Source organism: Pangasianodon hypophthalmus, chromosome 23 (assembly GCF_027358585.1).
Source record: "Pangasianodon hypophthalmus isolate fPanHyp1 chromosome 23, fPanHyp1.pri, whole genome shotgun sequence".
NCBI classification, from domain to species: domain Eukaryota; kingdom Metazoa; phylum Chordata; class Actinopteri; order Siluriformes; family Pangasiidae; genus Pangasianodon; species Pangasianodon hypophthalmus.
In genome coordinates this window covers 3,176,673-3,200,800 of record NC_069732.1, presented here as the reverse complement: position 1 = coordinate 3,200,800, position 24,128 = coordinate 3,176,673, and the positions used below count along the sequence as shown (strand labels likewise).

Genomic DNA, 24,128 nt, shown 5'->3' with positions numbered 1-24,128 from the left:
CAGAAGTTCCAGTCGTGAAAAATGGTGTATAGCAGGAAATGCCAGGAGGTGGAGGTTCAGAGGATATTTATTCAACCTGTAAAACATTTCTCCTCGTTATCGTATCTCCTATCTCTCGTTCGGTGTGAGGATTTCAGATCCATGCATTTATCACTTCCAGAAAAGATACAGTGCAACGAGTAAATGGGTAGAATAAGATTAATAAAAACAAGTACATTTCAGTTTATCATCTTAATTTTTAAATCATTAATTATGCTAGTTAACTAGATACCTAACCAAGTTATGCGCCTTTTTTTTACTTTACTTATTTCTTTTCTTTTTTAATAAGATTACTGAGGGTCAAGGTCACAGTTGCTAGCGTGACACAGCACCATTAATCATTTTCTTAGCTAGCGTGCATATTAAAATAATATTTGACTTGTTTTTTTTTTATACAAAAATGCAACACTCATTACAATGCCAGCTAGCATCTCTATCAGCACACATGTTAGTTTGTTTTATAAAATATTTTCAATTCATTTCAGTCTGGTACATCAACCAGTGAATGATGTCTGGAATTAATAAACACACTTCTTAATATTTAAGTGTGCTTTGTCACATAATTAGGCTAGTTAACTAGATAGCTAACTCAGTTATGTGCATTCTTTTTTTTGTTTTGTTTTTAACTTTACTTATTTACTTTTTTGCATACATGTTATATTTTTAATGCTTGCTGAAATAGGATTGACTGTAGCCAGTTAGCTAATGTTACCTAGCTTTCAGCTAGCTGGGTCACAGTTGCTAGCATGATGCAGCACTCTTAACCCTTTTCCTGTCTGGCTTGCATATTTAAATAATATTTGATTACAAAAATCTAATTGCAATGCTATCTGGCTTATTTATTTAAAATATTTTCATCTCATATCTGTTTGGAAACACTGTAAATTCCTATCACATGATGGTTATCTAATATTCCTCAGTATGAAATTGCTCTAAAATATGTAAAAATAAAATACTTTATGTAATATTAACTTTGAAATGGTCCTAATCCACTGGTGGATAAATAATTTTTTAAGGAAGTGTTTTAAAACTAGTAACAGCAGATCAGGTATCAGGATAACTGAGAACTGAGCGACATGTCGTAACTAGCCATGAACTGTGTGTCACAGGACTTCATTAATCTGATTATGATTATGATTGTTGTGATACGGGTGATGGGGCCAAGGTCTGGACAGCTCATTTTAGTCCTAATTTCCAAAACTATCAAACATTAAGTATGAGCTGTAGTGAGGTGTGGTGGTGTGGTGAGGTGTGGAGTGGTGAGGTGTGGTGGTGTGGTGAGGTGTGGAGGTGTGGTGAGAGGTAGAGTGGTGAGGTGTGGTGGTGTGGTGAGGTGTGGAGTGGTGAGGTGTGGAGGTGTGGTGAGATGTAGAGTGGTGAGGTGTGGTGTTGTGGTGTGGTGGTGTGGTGAGATGGTGAGGTGAGATGGTGTAGTGAGGTGTGGAGGTGTGGTGAGATGTAGAGTGGTGAGGTGTGGTGTTGTGGTGAGATGGTGTGGTGAGATGGTGAGGTGAGATGGTGTAGTGAGGTGTGGAGGTGTGGTGAGAGGTAGAGTGGTGAGGTGTGGTGGTGTGGTGAGGTGTAGAGTGGTGAGGTGTGGTGTTGTGGTGAGATGGTGTGGTGAGATGGTGAGGTGTGGTGGTGTGGTGAGATGGTGTGGTGTGATGGTGTGGTGTGGTGAGATGGTGTGGTGAGCGGAGATGAGCTGTAGTGAGGTGTGGTGGTAGTGTGGTGAGATGGTGAGGTGAGATGGCGTGGTGAGGTGGTAGTATAATTTTAAATGGGTTTACATGTACCTCATTTTATATACTGAGCAATAATGTACAACCCTCAATTATTCTACATTTTTAAATAAATATTTTAAAACAATTATATTAACTCATTTTATCCATAAATAAAAAGGCAGATAGAACCTGATATTTAAAAGGTCTCAGTTAATAGATTTAACATGGTCAGGATTTTTAAAAATAAACAAACAAAAATATTTTCTTCATCTTACGAACAAAAACATTGAAAGAAATTGTAAAGAAACAAGTTTTCTACTATTTTTCATTTGCCAAAAAAAATCCAGATAGAACGACAGAATGAGACATTTAACTTTTTCAGGTTTTTTTTTAAAAAGAAACAACGAAACAAATCAAATAAGTAAATACTCTGTTGACCTAAAGAATAAAAATGGAAAGAAATTGCAAAGAATTTTTTTTTGAGACCAAGTTACAGGGAAAAAAATTTGCTCCAGCACAGTAATGTCGTTCAGTTGAAACGAGACAAAAGAACGTGCTACGCTTGACAGTTCAACTTCCACAGAGAAATATAAGATTTATTAGCTACAGTGACTTTCTGTGTATCTGTACTAAATCCAGCTTTGAGTTCTCCATAATGTGTGTGTTTGTGTGTGTTTGTCTTTGCCGTTTTTGTACTAAGCAAACATGGCGAGTGTGTGTGCTGGGTGTTTAGACTTGTCTGGTTAACCTCAGGGAGACGGCCGAGCGTCTGCGCTAAGCGAGACCGATTATTACCTGCCAGGAGAATGCCGTTCTGCAGGCCATATTTCTCATTTTTTTTCTCCATCAAATACCTCGTTTCTTCTTTAAACATGGCCGTGAGGCCTGGGTGAGTTTATTTTTCAGTGGCAGAGGACATCGTGTGGTTCTGAGGGAACACTTCTCACCTACAGCGCTATATAATTTCAGCTCTTCAGTCCTTACCGTAACGAAATGCGCTACAGAAACACAGCGCAGATGTGACAGGGCACATGGCGTAGTCCAAACGAAAGCACTTTGCATATATATACGCTTCCATTGGCTGAAATCAGTCACATGGTCGAACAGTGGCAGATTGAAATAAATTGAAAAAATGGGGTTACTGTTTGCTACAGCTATTCCATACGCTAGCTAGCACTGGCTAGCGTCAACAAAATATCACTCAAGTTAGCAAAATCTAAATCTGTCCTGACAGAAATGTTGTTTAGCAAGCTGTATCTAGATAGGTTCTCACCCCAACAACATGTTTGACGTGCTCAATGGTCAAGAGTGAGGTTGAAGTATGTGCTGTCCTGCGATAACGCCTGATTCAGTTTGTTAGCTAATTAGGAAGAAGATCGAGCGTGTGATTAGGACCAGAAGGCTGTGAGTTCAAATCTGAGTAGCTGTTGTTATTGTTGTTGGGTTTTGTTTTTTTTTTGAGGTGGTGGGAAGGTTAAAGCACACACCCTTACCACAATCTACAGTATAACCTGTAATATGTCACTTTATACTCACATTCGATATTTAAATTATACATCGATATTTAAAGGCCCCTGAAAAGAGGAGCAGAGGATATATTATAAATAAATAAATAAATAAATAAATAAATAAATCCCAGCACAAGACCCTTCACCCCTGATAATCTGTGTTTCTCTTTCGTGAAGTGGTTATCCATCAGGTCATTTCCCCAATCTCGTCCACAGTGTGTGTGTCTGTGTGTGTGTGTGTGTGTGTGTGTGTGTGTTAAGCCCACGTGCCGGCATGTGTATACATGTTAGCCACGTGACTGGGTCCATATGGAACATCTCAAGCAATCTGTGGCTTAAACTGTAGCTCAAGAAGGCCAAAGACCTGGAGGGCATGATGGCATGCGTCCCCCTGTCTTTTCCCCCCCCATTCCTCCTCCTCCTCTCCCTCCTCCTTGTTCCCCCAACACCAGGCCTGCTGCCGCGCTCGTGCCCTCGCAGCCTCACATCATCTCTAATGACAAACTGCGTTCAGAGCTCAGGAACTCCCACATCCGCTCCGTTTGAGCTATTTCGAGACCAAAGTCCTGGGGGGTGTGTGTGTTGTGCGAGGTGGAATTACAACCAGATATTGTTTAATCACTTCCATCAGCCGTGGAGTGTTGGTTTGGGGGGATGGAGGCTTTTTTGTTTGAACTACAAGCCGTGATTTAGTAGACCATGGTATGCAGACGAGGCAAAAAAATAAAAAATAAAAAAAAGCTACTGCAGTTTAAGTTGTGAGGAATCATGAATGTTTGCAGAGGTTAATGTGCTAATGAGAAATCACCAGGCCAGGTGCTCAAAGACGACCCGGCTCACGGGTCATGACTAGCTTAAAAACTGCGCACGGAACTTTGTTTTCCATTGGCGTGTTTTTAATGCAGTCGTTCTTCATGCAGAAGAGGAGAGGATGTGGGTTCAGCACATTTCTGTGGTCTGTTACTGGAATAGCGCACTGATCTCGCTCAGAGAGGATTACAAACACAAAAAAGGGGTTTCTGAAATCCAAGTGATCCCCAATAATGTCCGTGTTAGGCTCTGAAACGAAACTCGATCTCACAGTGCAAACAAACATCGATTGTTTTGATTGCAGAAGACTTTCATTGTGTGTCAGAGAGAATGGACAGCATGTGGCATTTTTGGATTTTGCGCTTTGCTCGCTCTGAAGCTGAAGCAATGCTGTGTTCTTAAAAAAAAAAGAAAAAACGAGTTCCTCAATGATTCATTGGATAGTGAAGTGTTCTAGCTTAAAAAAGAGGTTCTAGTTGGGAACTTTTGTGGAAGGGAAACATGGCGGGTTTTTAGAGACAGGCTGAAAAACCATTTAGTGTGCTAACTACAAATTCCTTTTAATATACGAGTGCAGCTTTGCGAAATATATATATATATATACTGTATATATATTTCAGGACCCCTAGAGTACCTGAGCAAAAACCTGGTACTCTTTCAGAAAAAAGGACCATATAAAAGTTCTCCAAGGGTTCTTTAGATAGTTAAAACAGTTCTAGCTACATAGAGAACCCTTGAGGATCCAAAGAACCCGTTTCTAAAAGTGCAGGGTGAAAGTTTGAATCATCGCCCCTCAGTGAAGTTTCCTGTAGGAGATGTTTATTTAACATTTATGGAAGGAAGTTTTCTTCAGGACAGAACAGTGTGTGTGTGTGTGTGTGTGTGTGTGTGTGTGTGTGAGAGAGAGAGAGAGAGAGAGAGAGATTGTGGGCTGTTAGATGTGATTGGTGTGGAGGGAAGTGTGTGGAGGCAGCAGTGTGTGATGTGGCGAAGCGGCTTCTCACACATGGAGGACATCTTTAATCCATCGACTGGTGACAAATGCAGCAGACAAGGGCTCGTCCTCCTCCCCTTCCTCCTCCTCATCCTCTTCATCCCTCTCCTCTTTCTCATCCTCTTCATCCCTCTCCTCCTCCTCATCCTCTTCATCCCTCTCCTCCTTCTCATCCTCTTCATCCTTCTCCTCTTCCTCATCCCTCTCCTCCTTCTCATCCTCTTCATCCCTCTCCTCCTTCTCATCCTCTTCATCCCTCTCCTCCTTCTCATCCTCTTCATCCTTCTCCTCTTCCTCATCCTCTTCATCCTTCTCCTCTTCCTCATCCTCCACATCCTTCTCCTCCTACTCATGCTCTACATCCTTTTCCTCTTCCTCCTCCTCTTCATCCCTCTCCTCCTTCTCATCCTCTTCATCCTTCTCCTCTTCCTCATCCTCTACGTCCTTCTCCTCCTTCTCATCCTCTTCATCCCTCTCCTCCTTCTCATGTTCTACATCCTTTTCCTCTTCCTCATCCTCTTCATCCCTCTCCTCTTCCTCCTCCTCTACATCCTTCTCCTCCTCCTCCTCCTCTTCATCCCTCTCCTCCTTCTCATCCTCTTCATCCTTCTCCTCTTCATCCCTCTCCTCCTTCTCATCCTCTTCATCCCTCTCCTCCTTCTCATGCTCTACATCCTTTTCCTCTTCCTCATCCTCTTCATCCCTCTCCTCCTTCTCGTCCTCTTCATCCTCTTCATCCTCTTCATCGGTCTCCTCCTTCTCCTTCTCCTCCTCCTCATCCTCTTCATCCTTCTCCTCCTCCTGCTTATCTTCTACATCCTTCTCCTCTTTCTTATCCTCTTCATCCCTCTCCTCCTTCTCATCCTCTTCATCCTTCTCCCCTTCCTCATCCTCTTCATCCTTCTCCTTCTCCTGCTTCTTCTCCTCTTCCTCCTCATCCTCTTCATCCTTCTCCTACTTCTCCTCCTCCTTCTCATCCTTCTCCTCCTCCTTCTCCTCTACCTTTTTCAACTCTTCCTCCTCTTTCAAATCTTCCTTGTCCTTCTCCTACTTCTTCTTGTCCTTCTCATCTTTCTCCTCTATCTCTTTCCACTCTTCTGCCTCTTTCAAATCTTCCTTGTCCTTCTCCTACTTCCTTATCCTTCTCGTTCATCTCCTCATCCTTCTCCTCTATCTCTTTCTACGTTTCCTCCTCTTCTTCCTCTTTCTCTTCTTCCTCTTTAAAATCTTCTCCTACTCCTCCTCTTCCTACTCATCCTTCTCCCTTTCCTCTTTCTATTCTTCTTCCTCCTCTTCCTCCTCCTCTTTGTCCTCCTCCTTTTTTTTTTTTTTTTAAATATTGATTTTCTTTGTGTAGCTTTTATTTTTAGAAAGATCTTTGTAGCTTTCACGATAAGCTTTATGTTCGTTATTTTATGATCGTAGTAAATCAGAGCTGCACTATTGTTCCTGTTTAAGGGTCACTTCTTGGAAATACACCAATTCCGTATAATAAAATACTAAAGCTTTAACATTTATTGCATTATAAACTTTAATATGCACGCAGTTTGATAGAGGATCATTTTAAGACTTAATGAGTTCTGCAGGTCCACGTGCCTTGTCAGGATTATTACTGAACTTTGTCTGAAATGACGTCATCAGCTGTGTGTGTGTGTGTGTGTGTGTGTGTCTCTGAAGTCTTCATACTTGAGGGTCATTTCTGAGCTTGTTTGTAGGAAGGCGTCATTGTCCCAGGTTTGGCTTCAGACGGGTGAATTCCTTTAACACAGAAACGTGTGTGTGTGTGTGTGTGTGTGTGTGTGTGTGTGTGTGTGTTGGAACGGTGACTTGTGAGAGTGTTGTGATAGGCACACATCCACAAGGATAAACACACAGACACAATGGCCGCTGGAGGCTCGTCCCCTCCTGACCTGTTGTTTCAGCACCAGGATGTGTGTGTGTGTGTGTGTGCGCGCGTGTGTGTGTGGCCCTGAGGGGTCACTGCGGCCCCACTGAGCACTCTGGAAACAGGATGCGTGTGCGTCCGTGTGTGTGCATGTGTGTGTGTGTGTAGACGCCCCATGTAGCTACCTGGAGTGTTCAACACACTGTGTACGTGTTTCTGTTCATGTATTTCAAATGTTCAGTGCTTGTTTGTGTGTGTGTGTGTGTGTGTAGCAGGTGTGTGTAACACAAGTCCATTCAAACCTCTTAGTTAAGAAGCTCTGGTTATTACAGCGCAATTCACAGCGTTAAAGTAAAACTCCCAACATTTTTCATCTTAATCCTGATCCACTGTATCTGTTTCCCTGAACTGAGAAAAAAAAATCACCTTTGACTGAGAAATGAAGAGTTGAACAGCTGCCCTTAGACCTCCATCATAAACGAGTTTGGAGTGAACACAAACACACACTCCAGATACACTGGACTTAGATTAGTGTTAAGTAAACACTGGAGTATCCTTTTAATGGTCTGTGACTCCACTGAAACCGGCGGTGAGTCGGGCGATGACAGAAGCCGAGACTCTGTGAGCCCCGGAGCCTGATTCGGGACACGCACGTGTTTTATCAGTCTGAATCAGAGCGCACAAAGCCTCGCTTGTTTCACGGCACCGCCGAACAGCAGAGCTAATGCTCCTAGCCTGCTCAATATAGCTCGCTTTCGGGATTACTTTCCTCACCAAACGATTCTTTGTGTAAGTGTGTAAGTGTGTAAGTGTCCCGGCTGCGCTCAGGGCTAATGAGCTGGGGTAATGAGGGGCAGAACACGATAAAGTGTGTGTTGTTCTGTTAGATCTCTCATTAGCACGCCTGACTCCGTCTCTGTCTCATCCGTACAGCGGGACACGGGTTATGTCTGGCGTTAAAATCAGTGTTTACAAAGAAAGAGCACGACTCTGCTGTATTTATTCTGCATTTCAGCACCTGCGGCATGAAGCTTAAGCTACGTGGCCTTTTCCTCTTTTCGCCTCTTTCTCGCTTCTTTCAGATTTGCGTCTCTCGCGTCAGCGATCTGGGTCGAATACAGAACCACAATCCGCTCCAATTTAGTCAAAATTCCCCCTGAAGCCACAGCTGGCTCAGGAATGTCGTTCTCTCCGGGTCTCTTTCCACTTCCCCTCTCCCTCCTCTTCTGCGTCTGTTTGTTTTTTTTTTTTTGGCTACGCTAACACTGCAAACCTACACGCTCTATGTTTTTTTTTTTTTCATTATAGAGTATAACAAAACTATCCAGCTAGCTTGTGGTTATAAAGCTAGCTATTTATGTTTAGCTAACTCCAACAACAATCCCTGGTTGCAGCACTAACTAAAGTTTGTAAAAGTTAGCAGGCTTTAGCAAACTAGGCTAACTGTAGTATCCATGGTGACAGCAGCGATAAACATGGCGTACAGCTCGTACACCTTTTCAGGATTTCTTGCTTTTATCAGAACATAGCCTTATGTAAGAAAATCTCACAACCGTTTTTTTCATCGGATCCATTCGACCTCTCAGTAAATGTGTAAAGAGACGTTACTAAGAAAAACAAAGCTTGGAAGGAAGTAGCAGAGATCGCTGGTGCCTCTGGAGAGCTAGTACAGTTAGCTGGCTTTGCTAAGCTAACCTGAGAATGTAGCATGTAAATCACATACAAGTACATTTTAAACTAATGTAAAACCATCAATCAGATGTCAATCTGCACATTGCTAGCTAACTAACTAGCTAAATACTTAGCGCTTTTGGTCACTTTGTATAACCCGGAATTTAGAAATAAATCAGATTTGTGTCCTGTTGTGTTGTGTGAACAATGGCTAGCGGCGAAAAGAAATTCAGCCATTTTTACCTGAGCGTTAATGAAGCCTGTCTATCTCTCCCTCTCTCTCGCACTCTCTCTCTCTCTCTCATTCTTTCTAATCCTCAAATTTCCCTCTCATTCTCATTCTCTCTCTCTCATTCTTTTTCTAGCTTTCTCCTTTGTTTTTCCTATCCATACATCTTCTCCTTTGTTTTTCTGTCCATACATCTTCTCTTTCTTTTTCCCCTTCTCCTCTTTTCCCCTCATGCTTTCGTTCATCTCTTCTCTGTTTGCTCTCTCTCTCTCTCTCTCTCTCTCTCTCTCTCTCTCTCTCTCTGAGAAGCATCTGATGAATGAGAAAAGAGAAGCCATTTTTTTCCCCAGAGGAATCGAGCAGTGCCAAACCCCACAGCCATCTTTCCACAAAACACAGAAAAGTTGCTGTGGTGATAGCATCACAACTGTCCAAATGAAGTTTACTCTCTCTCTCTCTCTCTCTCTCTCTCTCTCTCTCTCTCTCTCTCTCGCTCCTCTCCTTCACTTTCTTTCTGTTTCTCTCTCTCTCTCTCTCTCCCCTCTCCTCTCCTTAACTTCCTTTGTTTCTCTCTCTCTTTCTCTCTCTCCTCTCCTTCACTTTCTTTCTGTTTCTCTCTCTCCTCTCCCCTCTCTCTCTCTTTGTCTCCTCTCCTCTCCTCCCTCTCTCTTTCCTCTCCTTCACTTTCTTTCTGTCTCCTCTCCTCTCCTCTCCTCTCTCCTCCTCTCTCTCTCTCTCTCTCTCTCTTTACTCTCCTTCACTTTCTTTCTGTTTCTCTCTCCTCTCCTCTCTCTCACTCCTCTCCTTCACTTTCTTTCTGTTTCTCTCTCCTCTCCTCTCCTTCACTTTCTTTCCGTTTCTCTCTCTCTCTCTTTTCCCCCTCTCTCTTCACCGGCTGTGTGTTTGCTCCTCAGCAGCAGGGCTGTTTGGCCCGGAGCTGTTCGATTGCTGCTCCGTGTGTGCAGTTGTCATGTGATTTTACTCGGCAGTGGCTTCTCTTTGCTTGCCAGGACCCGTGAGCTGAGAGTTCGAGGCCAGAAAAGAGAAAGAAATGAAACGGATCCAGAGATGCGGAGGCTGAATCACACGCTGCAGCGCTGCAGTCTGAGGAGCAGCTGCGTCCCTGAGGCGCTACTAAACTCCTGTCAGCTTCCTTTATTTAGCAGCCTGCCTGGCCTTCATCATTCACCTGTCACACACACACACACAAACACACACAAACACACACACACAAACACACACACACATTTTATAACTCACTAAGGTCTGGTAAACTACTTTTTATTGTGTTTTAACCAATCGATAAATCAACGCTGCTACTAAGAACATTCTTCTTCTTCTTCTCCTTCTTCATCATTATCTTCTTCTTTTATTTCTTTTTCGTTTCTTTTTCTTCTTCTTCTTCTTATTTTTCTTCATCATCATCATCATCATCTCCTTCTTCTTCTTTTTTCTTCTCTTTCTTATTCTTTTTCTTTTCCTTTTTCTTTACCTCCTTTTTCTCCTTATTCTTGTCATCATCTTTGTGTTTTTTCCTTTTCTTCTTCTCCTGCTTCCTTCCTTTTCGTCATCTTCTCTCTTTCTTTTTCTCCTCTTTCATCATCATCATCATCTTCTTCTTCATCTTTTTCTTCTTATTATGCTTCCTTCCTTTTCCTCTTCTTCATTATCTTTTTTGTCATTATGATTATCTCCTTCTTCTTCTTTTTTCTTCTTTTTCTTTTTCCTTTCCTTTTTCTTTTCCTCCTTTTCCTCTTTTTCTTTTTCATCTTCTTCTGCTTCTTCTTCCCTGCTTCTTTTTCTCCTCCTTCTTCATCTTCATCAGCATTTTCTTCTTCTTCTTCTTCTTCTTCTTCTGTATTCATTACTGCTCACAGTGAAATCTATGTGGGAAGGTACTTTCACATTCTGAGTGTCTTGTGTTTTAAGCCTGAAGACATTTTAGTCTCACTTCCATTGTTTTTTCAGGGATTCAGGAACTGATTTTAGTTCCTGATTTATTGCTTAGTTCACTTATTGCTTATTAAAAATGCTACACACACATACATACATACATACATATATACATATATATAGATATATATATTTACACAGGAGGCGAGTCAGAAACGTTGCAGGACTCAGTATGTCCTCAGTAAGCTCTGTATCCTGCTCAGGGTGACGGTGAATCCGGAGTCTATGCCGGGAACACTGGAAGCAGGAATACACCCTGGAAAAGTGGAAACATGTCGTTAGAGTTCAACGAGATCTATCTCAGGCTTAGTTTAGTACAAACCATGTTGAGCAGCAGTGGCTTTTTTAATAAACTGTACCGTATTTAAAAGAATTTTTAAGCAGAATTATTTGAATAAATATGTAAAAACCGAGATGCACATGTTTTTGGGGAGAAAACTCGAATGAGTGCACTATGTAGGACATACAAGGCCATTATGTAATGAAGAGGAAGTCAGTTGGGATTAGTTAATCTCATGTCATCATATCCACTTGTCTTGACGCATGGCTACCAATAAACCTTTTGGCTGATTTTCAAAGATCTTCAACCTCTCTGGCATCTGATGCTGCTGTGGGCGGGGTATGAGTCACGATAACTGTTTATCTGCCCTCATTTAAGAAGAAGAAAAAAAAATTAAAAACTGTTAATGGATAACAGTCAGGTTTCTCTGTTAGCTCCTAAAAATAAAACTTTACTCACTCTCTGGATTAGCAAGAAATCCAGTGAAGAAAAGTGCAGACATTGGTGAAAACACTGGACTGAAATCCCAGCATGCAATGTGGCTATACGACGCAGCTGAGACTCGGCTAGTTAGCGATGTATGAGATGACAAGCGCGATGGAGTTGGCGGTAGATTTAGCGTGAGAGCAGAGATAGCTGGACAGACTAAATGACTAAAGCGCTGCTGCATCGCTCTCTTGATGTAAAGATGGCGCTAGGGCTGAATCCCACTGCACCACGATCAGCAGATAGAACGGCATTGTGGGTAATGTAGGAAAACTGAGAGTGAAAGTTTAAACTAAAACTCAGCACGCGTTCATTATGTAGGGGCGGATTTTATTTTATTAACGCAGTCTAATCCAGGAAGCAGGCCGAGCTCTCGATCTCTGAAGCCTCTTTAGGAGGCCCAAAGGGCCAAGGCGCCGTTAGCCTAGCGGCTACAAACCGCACTCAGAAGCTGCGTCCCATCTGGATGGAGTGATTTACAGCGCCAACCGAGACACAGCGTTTTTTTTCTGGTTGTCAAGTCAAACAAAGACGTCTTTGTGGAGTACAGAAGTGAGCACGAGGGGCACTTTATTAGGAAAAAGGGGAGGGAGGGAGAGTGAGGGCTGAGGTGATTTGGAAGAGGTTTGAGGTGAGACTCGGGATTTTTACACTCCTGGAGGTTTGACGTGTGCAGCGCACATTTAGGAGACTTGTTTTAGGAGACTTGTGCAGGATCCGAATCTTAATATTAATCCTGCCTGGAATTTACGCTGTCAGCCCGCATCAGCCGTCCTGACACGTGTGCATATAAGCATTGTCTATTTCTCCCTGTCTTAGTCTCAGCATATGTCTTCTCTCACACTCCTTATCTTTCTTCATATTTCTACTGATAACCAGAGGAGGGAAGAAACAGAGTACAGTCATTTCAAGTCTGTTATTTTTAAAGTATCTTTCTCCTTTTACTCGCTACGTTTCAAAAGAAAAATCTCTTCTCTCATTTACACCTCACTCCATTTCTCTGAAATCACATTTTTGCAGTCAGAAGGTGACTTTTTATCTTCAGATCTAAATTCTTAACAAATCTAAACTTTAATAGATGAGAAATGCTAACGAGAATGAGCCGTTAATACTCATCACGTTCATCGATCTCCTGCTACGTACACATTGTGTTAATCTCGGCAGTTTGAATATGACAACTACAGATTAGCATTCGGCTGATTTGAATCTTGCTAGCTAACATTTCAGAGGAATAAAGCTGTTGTTAGTTAGCCTTAGCTGATATTTTCGCATGTTCCTTCCATCCTTAATTTACCATCAGGAACTGAAATCAGTGTGTGATTTAAAAGTGTGTGAATCTTTCTGAAATCTTAAGAAAACTTTAAAGCTGCAGATATACGTCAGTTTCACTCTGCGTACGTGGAAAGTAGAATAAAGCTATATCCACTAGGGGGCAGGCTAGCACTGAAACATTCCTGGTCGGCATCTTGATATCTTCCTTGACCGCTTTGTTTGACTTCACATGTCAGCAATGAAGGTTGCGACAGTGGAAGACATCTTGTGGCATACGGACATCGTACAGACGTTGGTAACTCTACTAGCTCCTCTAGTTTCTCTTCAGAACTTTCTGCCTCTGTCGTTGTGTATCAGACTGGTGCTGACGTGACGTCACATCATACTACAGCACCCCCAACGATTATGTCGGTATTGCAACATGCGGACGTGTAGAGTTCATTTCTGACCGTAGGATACGCGCAGCAGCCATTTTGCGTACGCACTAAGTGTAGCTAAAAGCTAATATAATACAGACTTAAGAGTTTTTACTTTTCTACTTGAAGCTTTTACCAGAATATTTATTTAGAAGAGTATTTGCATTCAGGTCAAGAATTTCAATATGTTTACCACCTTTACTTTTCATTTCACTCTTTTGACACTTTTCTCTGTTTTTATTCTGCCGTCATTGCCGTCCATTCCACATTCTGCTCTTTCAATCAGGGAGCTAAAAATGTCTTCAGGAAGACGACACGTTCCAACTGAATCACGTTATAAAGAAAAACGGTTGGAGTGGAGGGGGGTTTGGGGGGGCGTTAGAGCGCTATAAATTCCTGGTTTATTGCCGTTCAGGATCACGTAGCGCAGCACCGTGAGGAGGTATGATTTGGCGAGGGAGGAACGACGGTATGAAGGTTTAGCAAAACACATTCAGGATCTGACTGATGGGTTTATATGAGCTGGTTTTAGCTTTTAGAAGTGAGAAATCAAGAATAAAGTACACAGCAAGTCATACGTGTGTGTGTGTGTGTGTGTGTGTGTGTGTGTGTGTGTATCTGGAGGTGAAAGTACTCATGTCGAAGCTGGGACTAAAGTGAACCAGATGGGGTGAATGGAACAAGCAGCGTTTCTTATTGCTGAGGTAATTCTCTTGGCCGGTTGTGGGGCAGTATATCCACACACACGCGCACACACACACACACACGTGCACATGCACACACACACACACACACACACACCAAACGTGAATGAGTAATAGCCAATACATGTGCTTTAGTAATCAATCTCACAACTGGCACCCCATACTTATCCACATATTTTTGTTCCTCAGGAGCAGCGCTGCATTAACGGATTCGTGCGCAAGGTTGCGTAAGGTCACGCGTATAAACACGCTCGGCTTAATCACACGTTCCTGCAGCTCGGTGAGCTTGGCCTGATGTTTTCGTTCAGGGGAAATGAGAGTGTAACACCAGGGCTGTTGACCTGCATCCTGCTGAATAATTCAACGGCAATAAATACAAGGACAAGCTTGTTACAGGGGGATTTGGCAACCTTCGCTCAATCAGATTTAAAAATATACGTGTTTATACAACCCACAGCTCCCAGGAGACGGTTATTGGGTAATAATATTGGACAGAACACATGCTAACATAATGGTTTTGGCAGATATCTTGATATCTTGATATCTTGATATCGCTCCTGGCCCAGGATTGCGTATGAGTCAGGTTGTGTTTCTACCACAATGCGTTTTAAAACTCTGTGCTAACGGACGAGGTGTTCCTGCTTATCATCTACGGTTTTTCAGTTCTAATGCTGCAATCCATTGTACTCTGAACTCAACCACTGACATGGAAAAAATAATGGAATGGTCATTCGACACAGAATTCCCAGCCGGAATATCAGGAAATATCCATCTAGGCTGAATTCTCTGATCTAAAGGCACGTGACATCACGGCAACATGGAGACAGTGAACAGATTTCCCTTTGCATCATTTTCTACTTGATAAAACTCGATTTTATTTGATGTGTAGCTTTTGTGTTGTGAAAAAGTGTTTTAACAGCTTGGTAAGTTTAGATTTGTAGATAACGAAGATTTGAAGACGAACGAGACAGTTGACCTTATACGTCTTATACGTAGTTTCTCAGCGCTAATCATCCAAAAATAATTTGTGTTAAATCTTATTTATGTGTTTATAAAATTCAGTGACCTTGTTCTGAGCGTCCATGTTTTTTCTAAGCCGAAGTACTGGAAGTTGTTTAGCTCGGAATTCAGGAAAATTGACTTGGAACTTTCTGAGTCACGAGTACAATAGATTGCAGCATAAAACCTGATATCCATCAGTAGCTCGACAGTAAAACTATTCAGGTTGAGTGATGCATTAAAACACAAGGTTTCATCAATTGTGTAATAAGAATGATATGAGGAAAACGATCTCACACACACACACACACAGAGCTGCATTTATGATTTCTAATTTTTTAAAGTGCTTCAAGTTTGTAAAGCTCAACTGGGTTCATGCCATGTTTCCTCCTCAAACCTACGAAAACCAATACAAACTCGCGGTTCTGTCATCTGTCCTTTAGTGTAATTTGTACTCTGATTGTACGATGTATGATTTAGTTTCCAAAGGCAGTGTAGAGGAAAAATTAGGATGATGAGTAAAAAATCCACCTCGTTCACATTCATTACACCCAAGCCTATATTTCACCTGTGCCTTTTTTTTTCTTTCAATTACTGCTGATGGTATGTTACGTATATATCAGTGCAAATGGAGATCAGATCTAGGGGGCGTGTCAGTCACTCTGTGTAATCACCTTGAATCTACAGTCTGGGCTAGAATGAAATCAGCCCCAGCATCACTCCTCGCTTCTTCATGTTGTATGGTGTGTTTTTCTACATATACGAAAATTCGAAATAATCCATTTTAAGACATTTTTCCTAAATAATCAGATATATTGATGTATTTTTATCTTTGAAAGCTGGGTTTTAGCCCTGCTAGCGCATTCACACCAGCCACTCCTGAAGTCACAGGAACACTAGAGTCAATCATTCGAGCTCGCTCTTGTTCCTGGAAGAAAAGAGAAACGCAAAACCCGAGAATCCCCCAATGTTCAAGAGAACGAAAAGCAAACATTACGCAGACTCCATGTCGCTTCATTCAGCACCATGAACACAAACAGAACGTGTTGGAACCTGTCTCGTTTCCTTGTGCACATAAACACGTGCCAGCTCCCTTTTTTTTTCATCACACAACGAGGAAGTCTTGTGTCACCCCATCCCTGCTATCTTCACGAGGAAACCACAGACGGACGGACGGATGGACGGATGGATGGATGGTTGTTCTGGATGTTGAAATGTTTCCCAAGCCAAGGCTTGGTGTGAAGACAGATGAGCACAAAGACAATCATCTTGTCCGTCTTAAAGCGTCTGGCTGTCGCGTCTTTGTACCAACAATCCCGGTTTGTTTCAGCACCACACTGCCAGGGTTTTATTTTTTTTTAACAAAGTGTCAGTGTGAGTGATGGATGAAGAACTGCGAGTAAAGGTTTGATGAATGATGCTGTTACTAGCACTGAATGCAACTGAGTCGTCCCCTAATTACTGCCTTCCGTCTCCGCTTGGAACGACTTGAACTCCTTCCACCTTGCATAAAAGAAATGCTCCACCCACAAATGGTGTAATGGCATAGCAGTGATTGGAGCAGGAGCAGTTTAGGAAGGGTGGATTCAAATGATTACTAAATCTACCGGTCCTGATCTAACACACCTTAGCCCGCCACGCTGACTGGTTGTATTTTTAACTACCACCACATGCTATGTACGCAGTTATACATATAATTATATTGTAAATAGTGCTGCCACTGATATTTTGTTTGTTTGTTTGTTTATTCTTTTATTTATTTATTCAGTGGCCAAAGTGGAAATATATCACTTTATCGTTATATAATAAAGCCATATATTTTAGAATATATGCAAATATTTGAAATAGACCATTTTGTTGTTGCGCATTTGGCATACAGGATATTAAGGAATTATATTGACAATCATAACCAAATACATTATGTATATTGCAACATATACTTAAATATAGGTAAAAATAATATTTTGTGAAAAATAAATAAATAAATAAAAATAAATATTTACATAAATCTAAACATATATTTGTAACGTATTGCATTTTTATATGAGAAAAGTTGAAAATTTTACATTTTTCAGAAAAGAGAACAGCTAAGATACCAATCAAATGACCAATCATGGAACAGCTAATATACTAATCACCTGACCAATCAGAGAACAGCTAATATGCCAATCATCTGATAGTGATGGGAAGTCCGGTACTTTTCCGCGAACCGGTTCTTTCAGACAGTTCGTTTCAATTGACCCGGATAAAAAACTGATTCACCAGTTCTTTTACGTCATCACGTAATGACATCATTCATACGTAATGCTATCATCTGGGAGGATAAAATACACATTCAAACACATTCAAATAAAGCCATGTGTAAGCATATAAGAGTGCATACATTTTATTCAATTAAATACTACTACTACTAATAATAATAATAATCATCATCATCATCATCATCATCTTCATCAACATCTTGAATAACATTAAAGTTTTGCAACTAAAGCACCCAATACAGGCAATGTGCAAATGTGGATGTTTTACATGTCTAAAGCATATGAAGTGAATAAACAGAAACCATGATCCAGCTCATAAAAACTTAAACTACAATCTGCATACACAATACTCAAGAGTAAAATTCATTTACGTGTCTTGGCTGAATGGTTTTTGGCATGTTGTAGTAAAAATATTGTTTAATATAACTAGCTGTACTATGCATATTTCCAGTACGTTTTATTTATTATTAAAGAAATTTACTCATTCCCTCAAGTCCTCAGTTCATGCATGCTGATAGTATCAGCAGCTCACTCATCAGTTCTCGGCACATGCGGACATGTCCGAGTCCGGGACTGTTCTCAGTTCAGTGTACTGTTGACTCAAGAACTGTTGCAACCAATGGCTGTAACCGACTCTTGACACGAGAACTGCTGACACAGTATCAGTGTACTGTTCGAGAGCTACTGCCATTGGATCACTGTTACGTAAGCCGGATCAAACACTGATAAAGCGGTAATCAAGCCATAAATATATTTCCAGTACAATTTATTTGTTATACTTTTTCCTGTTCAGCAAAATACTTTAAAACCATTCATTTGGTCCCCCTGAATGAAACCCTACAGTTTGAAACCATGCTCAGTTTCAGCAGCTCATCACTTCTCAGCAAGTAGCACATGTCTGACAGAGACTGTTCTCAGTTCAGTTAGTGTACTGGAGCTGCTAAGAAGAGTTGGCAAAATCCGACATCATTATTAGGGATCACAGGATCATATACTCCAGGATATTGGCTGATTTCATATCGGAGTGACTGTCAGGCACGTCAGAAAGTGAGTTTTGATTGAGTAACATGTGGATCAGTGTTGAATTGAGACGCAAACTGTTTCAAATGATTCAGTCCAATTTGGTGAACTGGTTCAACCAGCTCACTAAAAAGAACCGGTTCAAAAAAAATAATTTGTTCACGAACTTGACATCACTATCACTAAACCAATCACGGAACAGCTTATATACCAATCACATGACCAATCACAGAACAGCTAATATACCAATCACACGACCAATCACAGAACAGCTAATATACCAATCACATGACCAATCACAGAACAGCTAATATATCAATCACATGATCAATTGCAGAACAGCTAATATACCAATCACATGACCAATCACAGAACAGCTAATATATCAATCACATGATCAATTGCAGAACAGCTAATATACCAATCACATGACCAATCACAGAACAGCTAATATACCAATCACATGACCAATTGCAGAACAGCTTATATACCAATCACATGACCAATCACAGAACAGCTAATATACCAATCACACGACCAATCACAGAACAGCTAATATACCAATCACATGACCAATCACAGAACAGCTAATATATCAATCACATGATCAATTGCAGAACAGCTAATATACCAATCACATGACCAATCACAGAACAGCTAATATATCAATCACATGACCAATCACAGAACAGCTAATATATCAATCACATGATCAATTGCAGAACAGCTAATATACCAATCACATGACCAATCACAGAACAGCTAATATACCAATCACATGACCAATTGCAGAACAGCTTATATACCAATCACATGACCAATCACAGAACAGCTAATATACCAATCACACGACCAATCACAGAACAGCTAATATACCAATCACATGACCAATCACAGAACAGCTAATATATCAATCACATGATCAATTACAGAACAGCTTATATACCAATCACATGACCAATCACAGAACAGCTTATATACCAATCACCTGACCAATCAGAGAATTTCAACACACCATCACACTGACTTCCTGTTTCAAAGGGAAATACATCAACACAGCTCTCAACACGTTTCATTTGGTCTTGAATGTAACTAGCAAGGCTTTTTCCGAAGGCCTACAGCGAACGTGATGAAACACTGCTGAGTACTGAACACAACCTCAGGGTCAACATTAGCGCTAATTTTAATATTTTATACAAGTTTCCCATAAATCAGCCAGATGTGTAGCTGGAAGCCGTCATTTAGCTCGATTGGGGTCTGATAACAGGCTTGGAAGGAAACTCTCGTGTGTGTATGTAGCATTTATGACACTATTAGACCACTTAGTTCATATCAGATCAGGAGACTCGGCTGTTTCAAAGCACAGGTTAAATACAAAAAGAGGATTTTTTTTACGATGTTGGCTCTGTAGAATTTGGAGCAGTCTACCTGCAGATTTTACTTTGGCTCGGGCTGTGTCTGATTTGATTGAGAACATATTTTTTCTGGCTAGCTTTTCCTGGAGTGTAGAGTACTCCATAACCTCATTTTAACCCGGTGAGTCATCCGCATCAGTTCCACATCGCTGCTTCTCAATGTTTTTAGACACAGATTGTTCGCAGGTTGTTCATGGCAAAGCTACATATCAGGCTACCAAACCTCAGTTCATCGATGAGCTCTGGTTTCTTTCTTACTCTTTTAATTTTGTTAAAAAACAAACAACAAAAAAAAACCCTGAAACTTATTATTGGATACAATGTTGTAGATGTTATCATATCATGCTATTTTAAGTCTTTTTATCTATTTTTACTCATTTTCCAGTTGCATAGGCTTATACTATTATAGCATTTTTTAAATGTAAATGATCATGGTTTGGATGTCAGGCATCACTGGGTCATCAAGGACAGAGCTTTAAATTGAAAAAACTGATCTGAATTGATTGCATGATAGCACTGCTAACATTTCTGTTAATTATATGCTAACCTTGGTTTACTGCTTATCACAAAGTTCTAGTTTAAAATAAGCTTTCCAGCAACTGAACCACAACACTACGATAACACTTTGTTAACGTTCCTTTGTCATGAACTCCATTTCCCACTACGCACCACTACAAACCAATCACATGACTCATTCGCCTGCTCTACAACCCGACTTTTGATTGAACTCACCAGCCACTAATCTCACACACCCACCATAAATAACACAGACTTACACACACTGTTCTAGCATTTGTTCTGCTCTCCGTTGTGTTTCTGGTTACTGACTTTGCGCAGGTTTGCGTGTTTACTGATCACCTGACTTTTGCCTGGTTTTGATTTTGATTTTGATTGTTAGCCTGATTGTTAATAATGTTAGACTAACTATTATATCATGTAAAACCAGGCAGCTAGCATTAACCTAACTATATTAGTCATTATCTTGAGTTTTTTTATATTTGTGTAACAACGGTGATGAGTTTCTTGGTTTATTTGCTGTTTATTTACTTATTTCTTTTACCTTTGTCTTTCATTCATATTTATTCATTTTGCATGTGAAGCACTTTGTACATGATGCTTGTACAGTGCTTATATTATTATTATTATTATTACTATTATTATTATTATTACTAACACACAGATACACACTGTGAGAAAGATTTCCCAGCAGGCCCACAGTTCCACACAGAAGCCCTTTGTGTAAAGTGAGGAAGAAGAGGAAAAGGGTGAGGGCTCTTTAACCACTATGCATCATCTCCAAGTATTATTTTTACATATGCTCTGTGAATATGGGCTTTCATTTAAACCCTCGCCACCCTGCACACACTCCTGCCAAGGCGTCTCCTCAACGTTCTCAGCAGCTGAATGCTGCTTGTTCAGCTCTCTGCTTGGCCTGGAGGAAGGAGATGATCATCTGGCAGTGTAAGCAGGACCAGGGGGGCATTTGTGGTGGATGAGGTCATTGTTGTTGTTGCTCTGTAACACCTGGAGATACCAAAGATGTCCCATCTTTGGGTGTGTTTGAGGAGATGTGAGATGGAGAAAGCCTCGGACCAGGAGAGTGTGAGTTCAGCAAGCAATGATGTTCCCGAAAACAGGGACAGGGAAAGAAAGAGCAAGAGAAAGCAAGAAGAGAGAGATTTACTGAAGGAATTCTTGGAGAGATATTAGGAAAGAACTAAAGAAGGTATTAAGAAAGAACTAAAGAAATAGAGGGTATATATCTATGTGTGTGTATAGATACAGCATAATGCACAGAATCATGCAGATACAGGTCAAGAGCTTCAGTTAATATTCATGTCAAACATAAGAATGGGGGAAAATATGATAGAGAGCATGAGGAAAAAGATTCTCTGGTCTGATGAGACAAAAATTTAACTATCTGTGCTAAACTCTAAGGGTTACATGGAGCTCTGGTGCTCATCATCTGGCTAATACGATTCCTATAGTAAAGCACGGTGGTGGCAGCATCATGCTATGGAGGTGCTTCTCAGCAGCAGAGAAAGGGAAACTGGTCAGAATTGAGGGAAGGATGAATGAAATCAAATTCAGAGAGGTCCATGAAGACATAGACTGGGGCGAAGATTCACCTTTCAGCAGGACAATGTGGCGACGCTTACAGCCAAAACAACGCTGCAGTGGTACTTCAAGCTGTAACTGCTGCTAAAGGTGTGTCTACAAAGTATTGAACAAAGAGTCTGAAAGGTCTACTTATCTAAATGAGAGATTTTGGTTTGTAAAAAATTTAAAAAAATTAAAAACTATTGGGATATTATGGGTAGATTGATGGCCTTTATATGTCATAGAGATGAAATAAATAAGCAATCAAACAAACAAACAAATAAATCAAGAAATAATAAATAAATAGAGTGCAAGAGCAAGAGATCTGAGGTTTAACAGAAGTACAACTCAGAGGAAGTCCATGTCTGGACGATCTCAGTGGGATGTGGACGGATGTCAGGTGGAGAAGATAAAGCAGGTCCTGATCTCGACCCACACAGGAAACCAGACAGGCTCCCGACACCGCCCAAAAATCAGCAGGAGGAAATAATGCACTGTTTGGTGCAAATCCGGATTTTCGACATCTCCTCAGTGTGAGAGATTAAAAAAAACCCACACACTTCAACATTTAAAGGAATACTTCAACATTTTTCAACCTCAACTCTATCCACTGTGTCTGTAAGGTATTACTGATGTGACAAGAATTTCCGTGAACTGAGTAAAAAAAACCCAGAAAACCTGTTCACTCCAAACTCACTCATAATGGAAGTCTAAGGGGGGCAGATGTTGTCATTTATGTTGTTTAAAACATAGTACAATTTCAGTCTACCACTCTTACACTGTAACAGTAAAGGTGGCTGAATGAGACCGAAGGTGGCTTTTTTTTTTTTTTTTTAAATTGCAAAATGAATAAAGAATGCTCTTATTATAAGTTGAACCAACATCTGTGCTAACTTTAAAATAATAAAATAAATATAATTAAAATTATGTAAATTAGTTCAAGCTTTTGTGTTATAATAATAATCTCTTTTTTATTACACTACTGTGCTGTTGAATTCTGGATTCTGATTGGTCAGAAGAAGGTGATGATTCATTTTCTATAACAGCAGCTCTGACAGTAGCGAGGCTGCAAAACAGAGTTTCGTTCTAATACGTTATCGTTTCTATAGTAACGGCTCATTCACATGATGGACGCTTCACAAAAATTGTGTAATCGTAGCAGAATAGTTTTCTGCAAGGAAACATTTATGGAAGGAGTCTCCAGTGTCTTCAGGACAGAGGAGTTTCCGCTTTGCGTTTCACGGTAACATGACCAGCTGCTTTTTTTTTTTTTGTCTTATTAAACTTGACAGAGAGAAAAAAGGGAGAGAGTGTGATGAGAGAAAGACCGTTTATAGCTGCTATAACGTAAATAAGAACAGGAATTTTTTCCCATAACATTCATAGTAATAAATTTCTATTTCTGAAAGGATTAATATACAAATATCACTCAAGTGAAATGTGATAGAAAAAATATGTTTCATAGAAATTTTTATCGACAGAATCAGAGACCTGCCTTAGGCTTGTATTGTAAGTGAATTTAACGTAAACAGGTTTTCTGGGTTTTTTATTTTTTTCAGTACAGGGGAGCATGTCAAAGTTTTTGTCAGTGGAAAACACACACACACACACACACACACTACAGATAAAGTAGATAGAGATTAGCATTCTACACTGGTGTGTTTACGGAGTTCTTCTTTTAGCTAGCTTCAGCTAGCTCCCTGAAAGCAAATTACTTCAACAATTATGTTGCTTTGTTCACTCTTTTCAGCATAGCAATATTAATATGTGTGTCTAAATGTGTGTGTGTGTGTGTGCGAAGTGCTCCTGTTTAGACACAGCAGAACTATCACCAGGTGTGACCTCTGACCTTTTCCCTCTCTCCTCTGTCAACAGCAGCCAGAGTGATTCTTCAGCACACTGCCTCGTATCACCTGCGTGCACAACAACAAGTCCTCCTGCAGGATGAACCCAGAGCTCAGTCTCTCAGTGAACCCACCTGCCCCGCTACATCCGTCTCCACTGACACGACCAGGAATTCCACAACAAGCACACACTCGCGCACACCTCCAGCTAACGAGAGGCCCTGACACTTCAGCTAACAGAGAGCTGCTTTACACACTACACCACTATTATCATGTTTTCATGTGTGTGTTATTCGTATGTGTGCTGTATGTTTGGGGAACAAAGATAATAATACACTGTTACACGATTACAGAAGGCTGAGCTAGGCGTACTGTGTGAGTACAGTTACATCTTTAAGCAACGATTACTGAACACAACTCTACATTTTGAAGTTTCGCGGAGGCTGTATGGAGGATGAGAGTGATGAAAGTGCTCAAAAATGCAAACAAATAAAACGAACAAACATAGAAATAGTAGT

At 40.7% G+C, this 24,128-nt stretch overlaps 1 protein-coding gene across 1 annotated transcript; it reads left to right on the top strand.

Moving 5' to 3' along the window:
• The first annotated feature begins 3,652 nt into the window (after window positions 1–3,652).
• Window positions 3,653–23,835, top strand: LOC128317280 (uncharacterized protein DDB_G0271670-like). Its single transcript, XM_053228674.1, has 5 exons — window positions 3,653–3,811; window positions 5,176–5,823; window positions 7,129–7,166; window positions 9,871–10,004; window positions 23,642–23,835. Exons 1-5 carry the CDS (start codon window positions 3,653–3,655, stop codon window positions 23,833–23,835), a joined length of 1,173 nt encoding a protein of 390 aa, XP_053084649.1.
• Window positions 23,836–24,128: the final 293 nt, after the last annotated feature.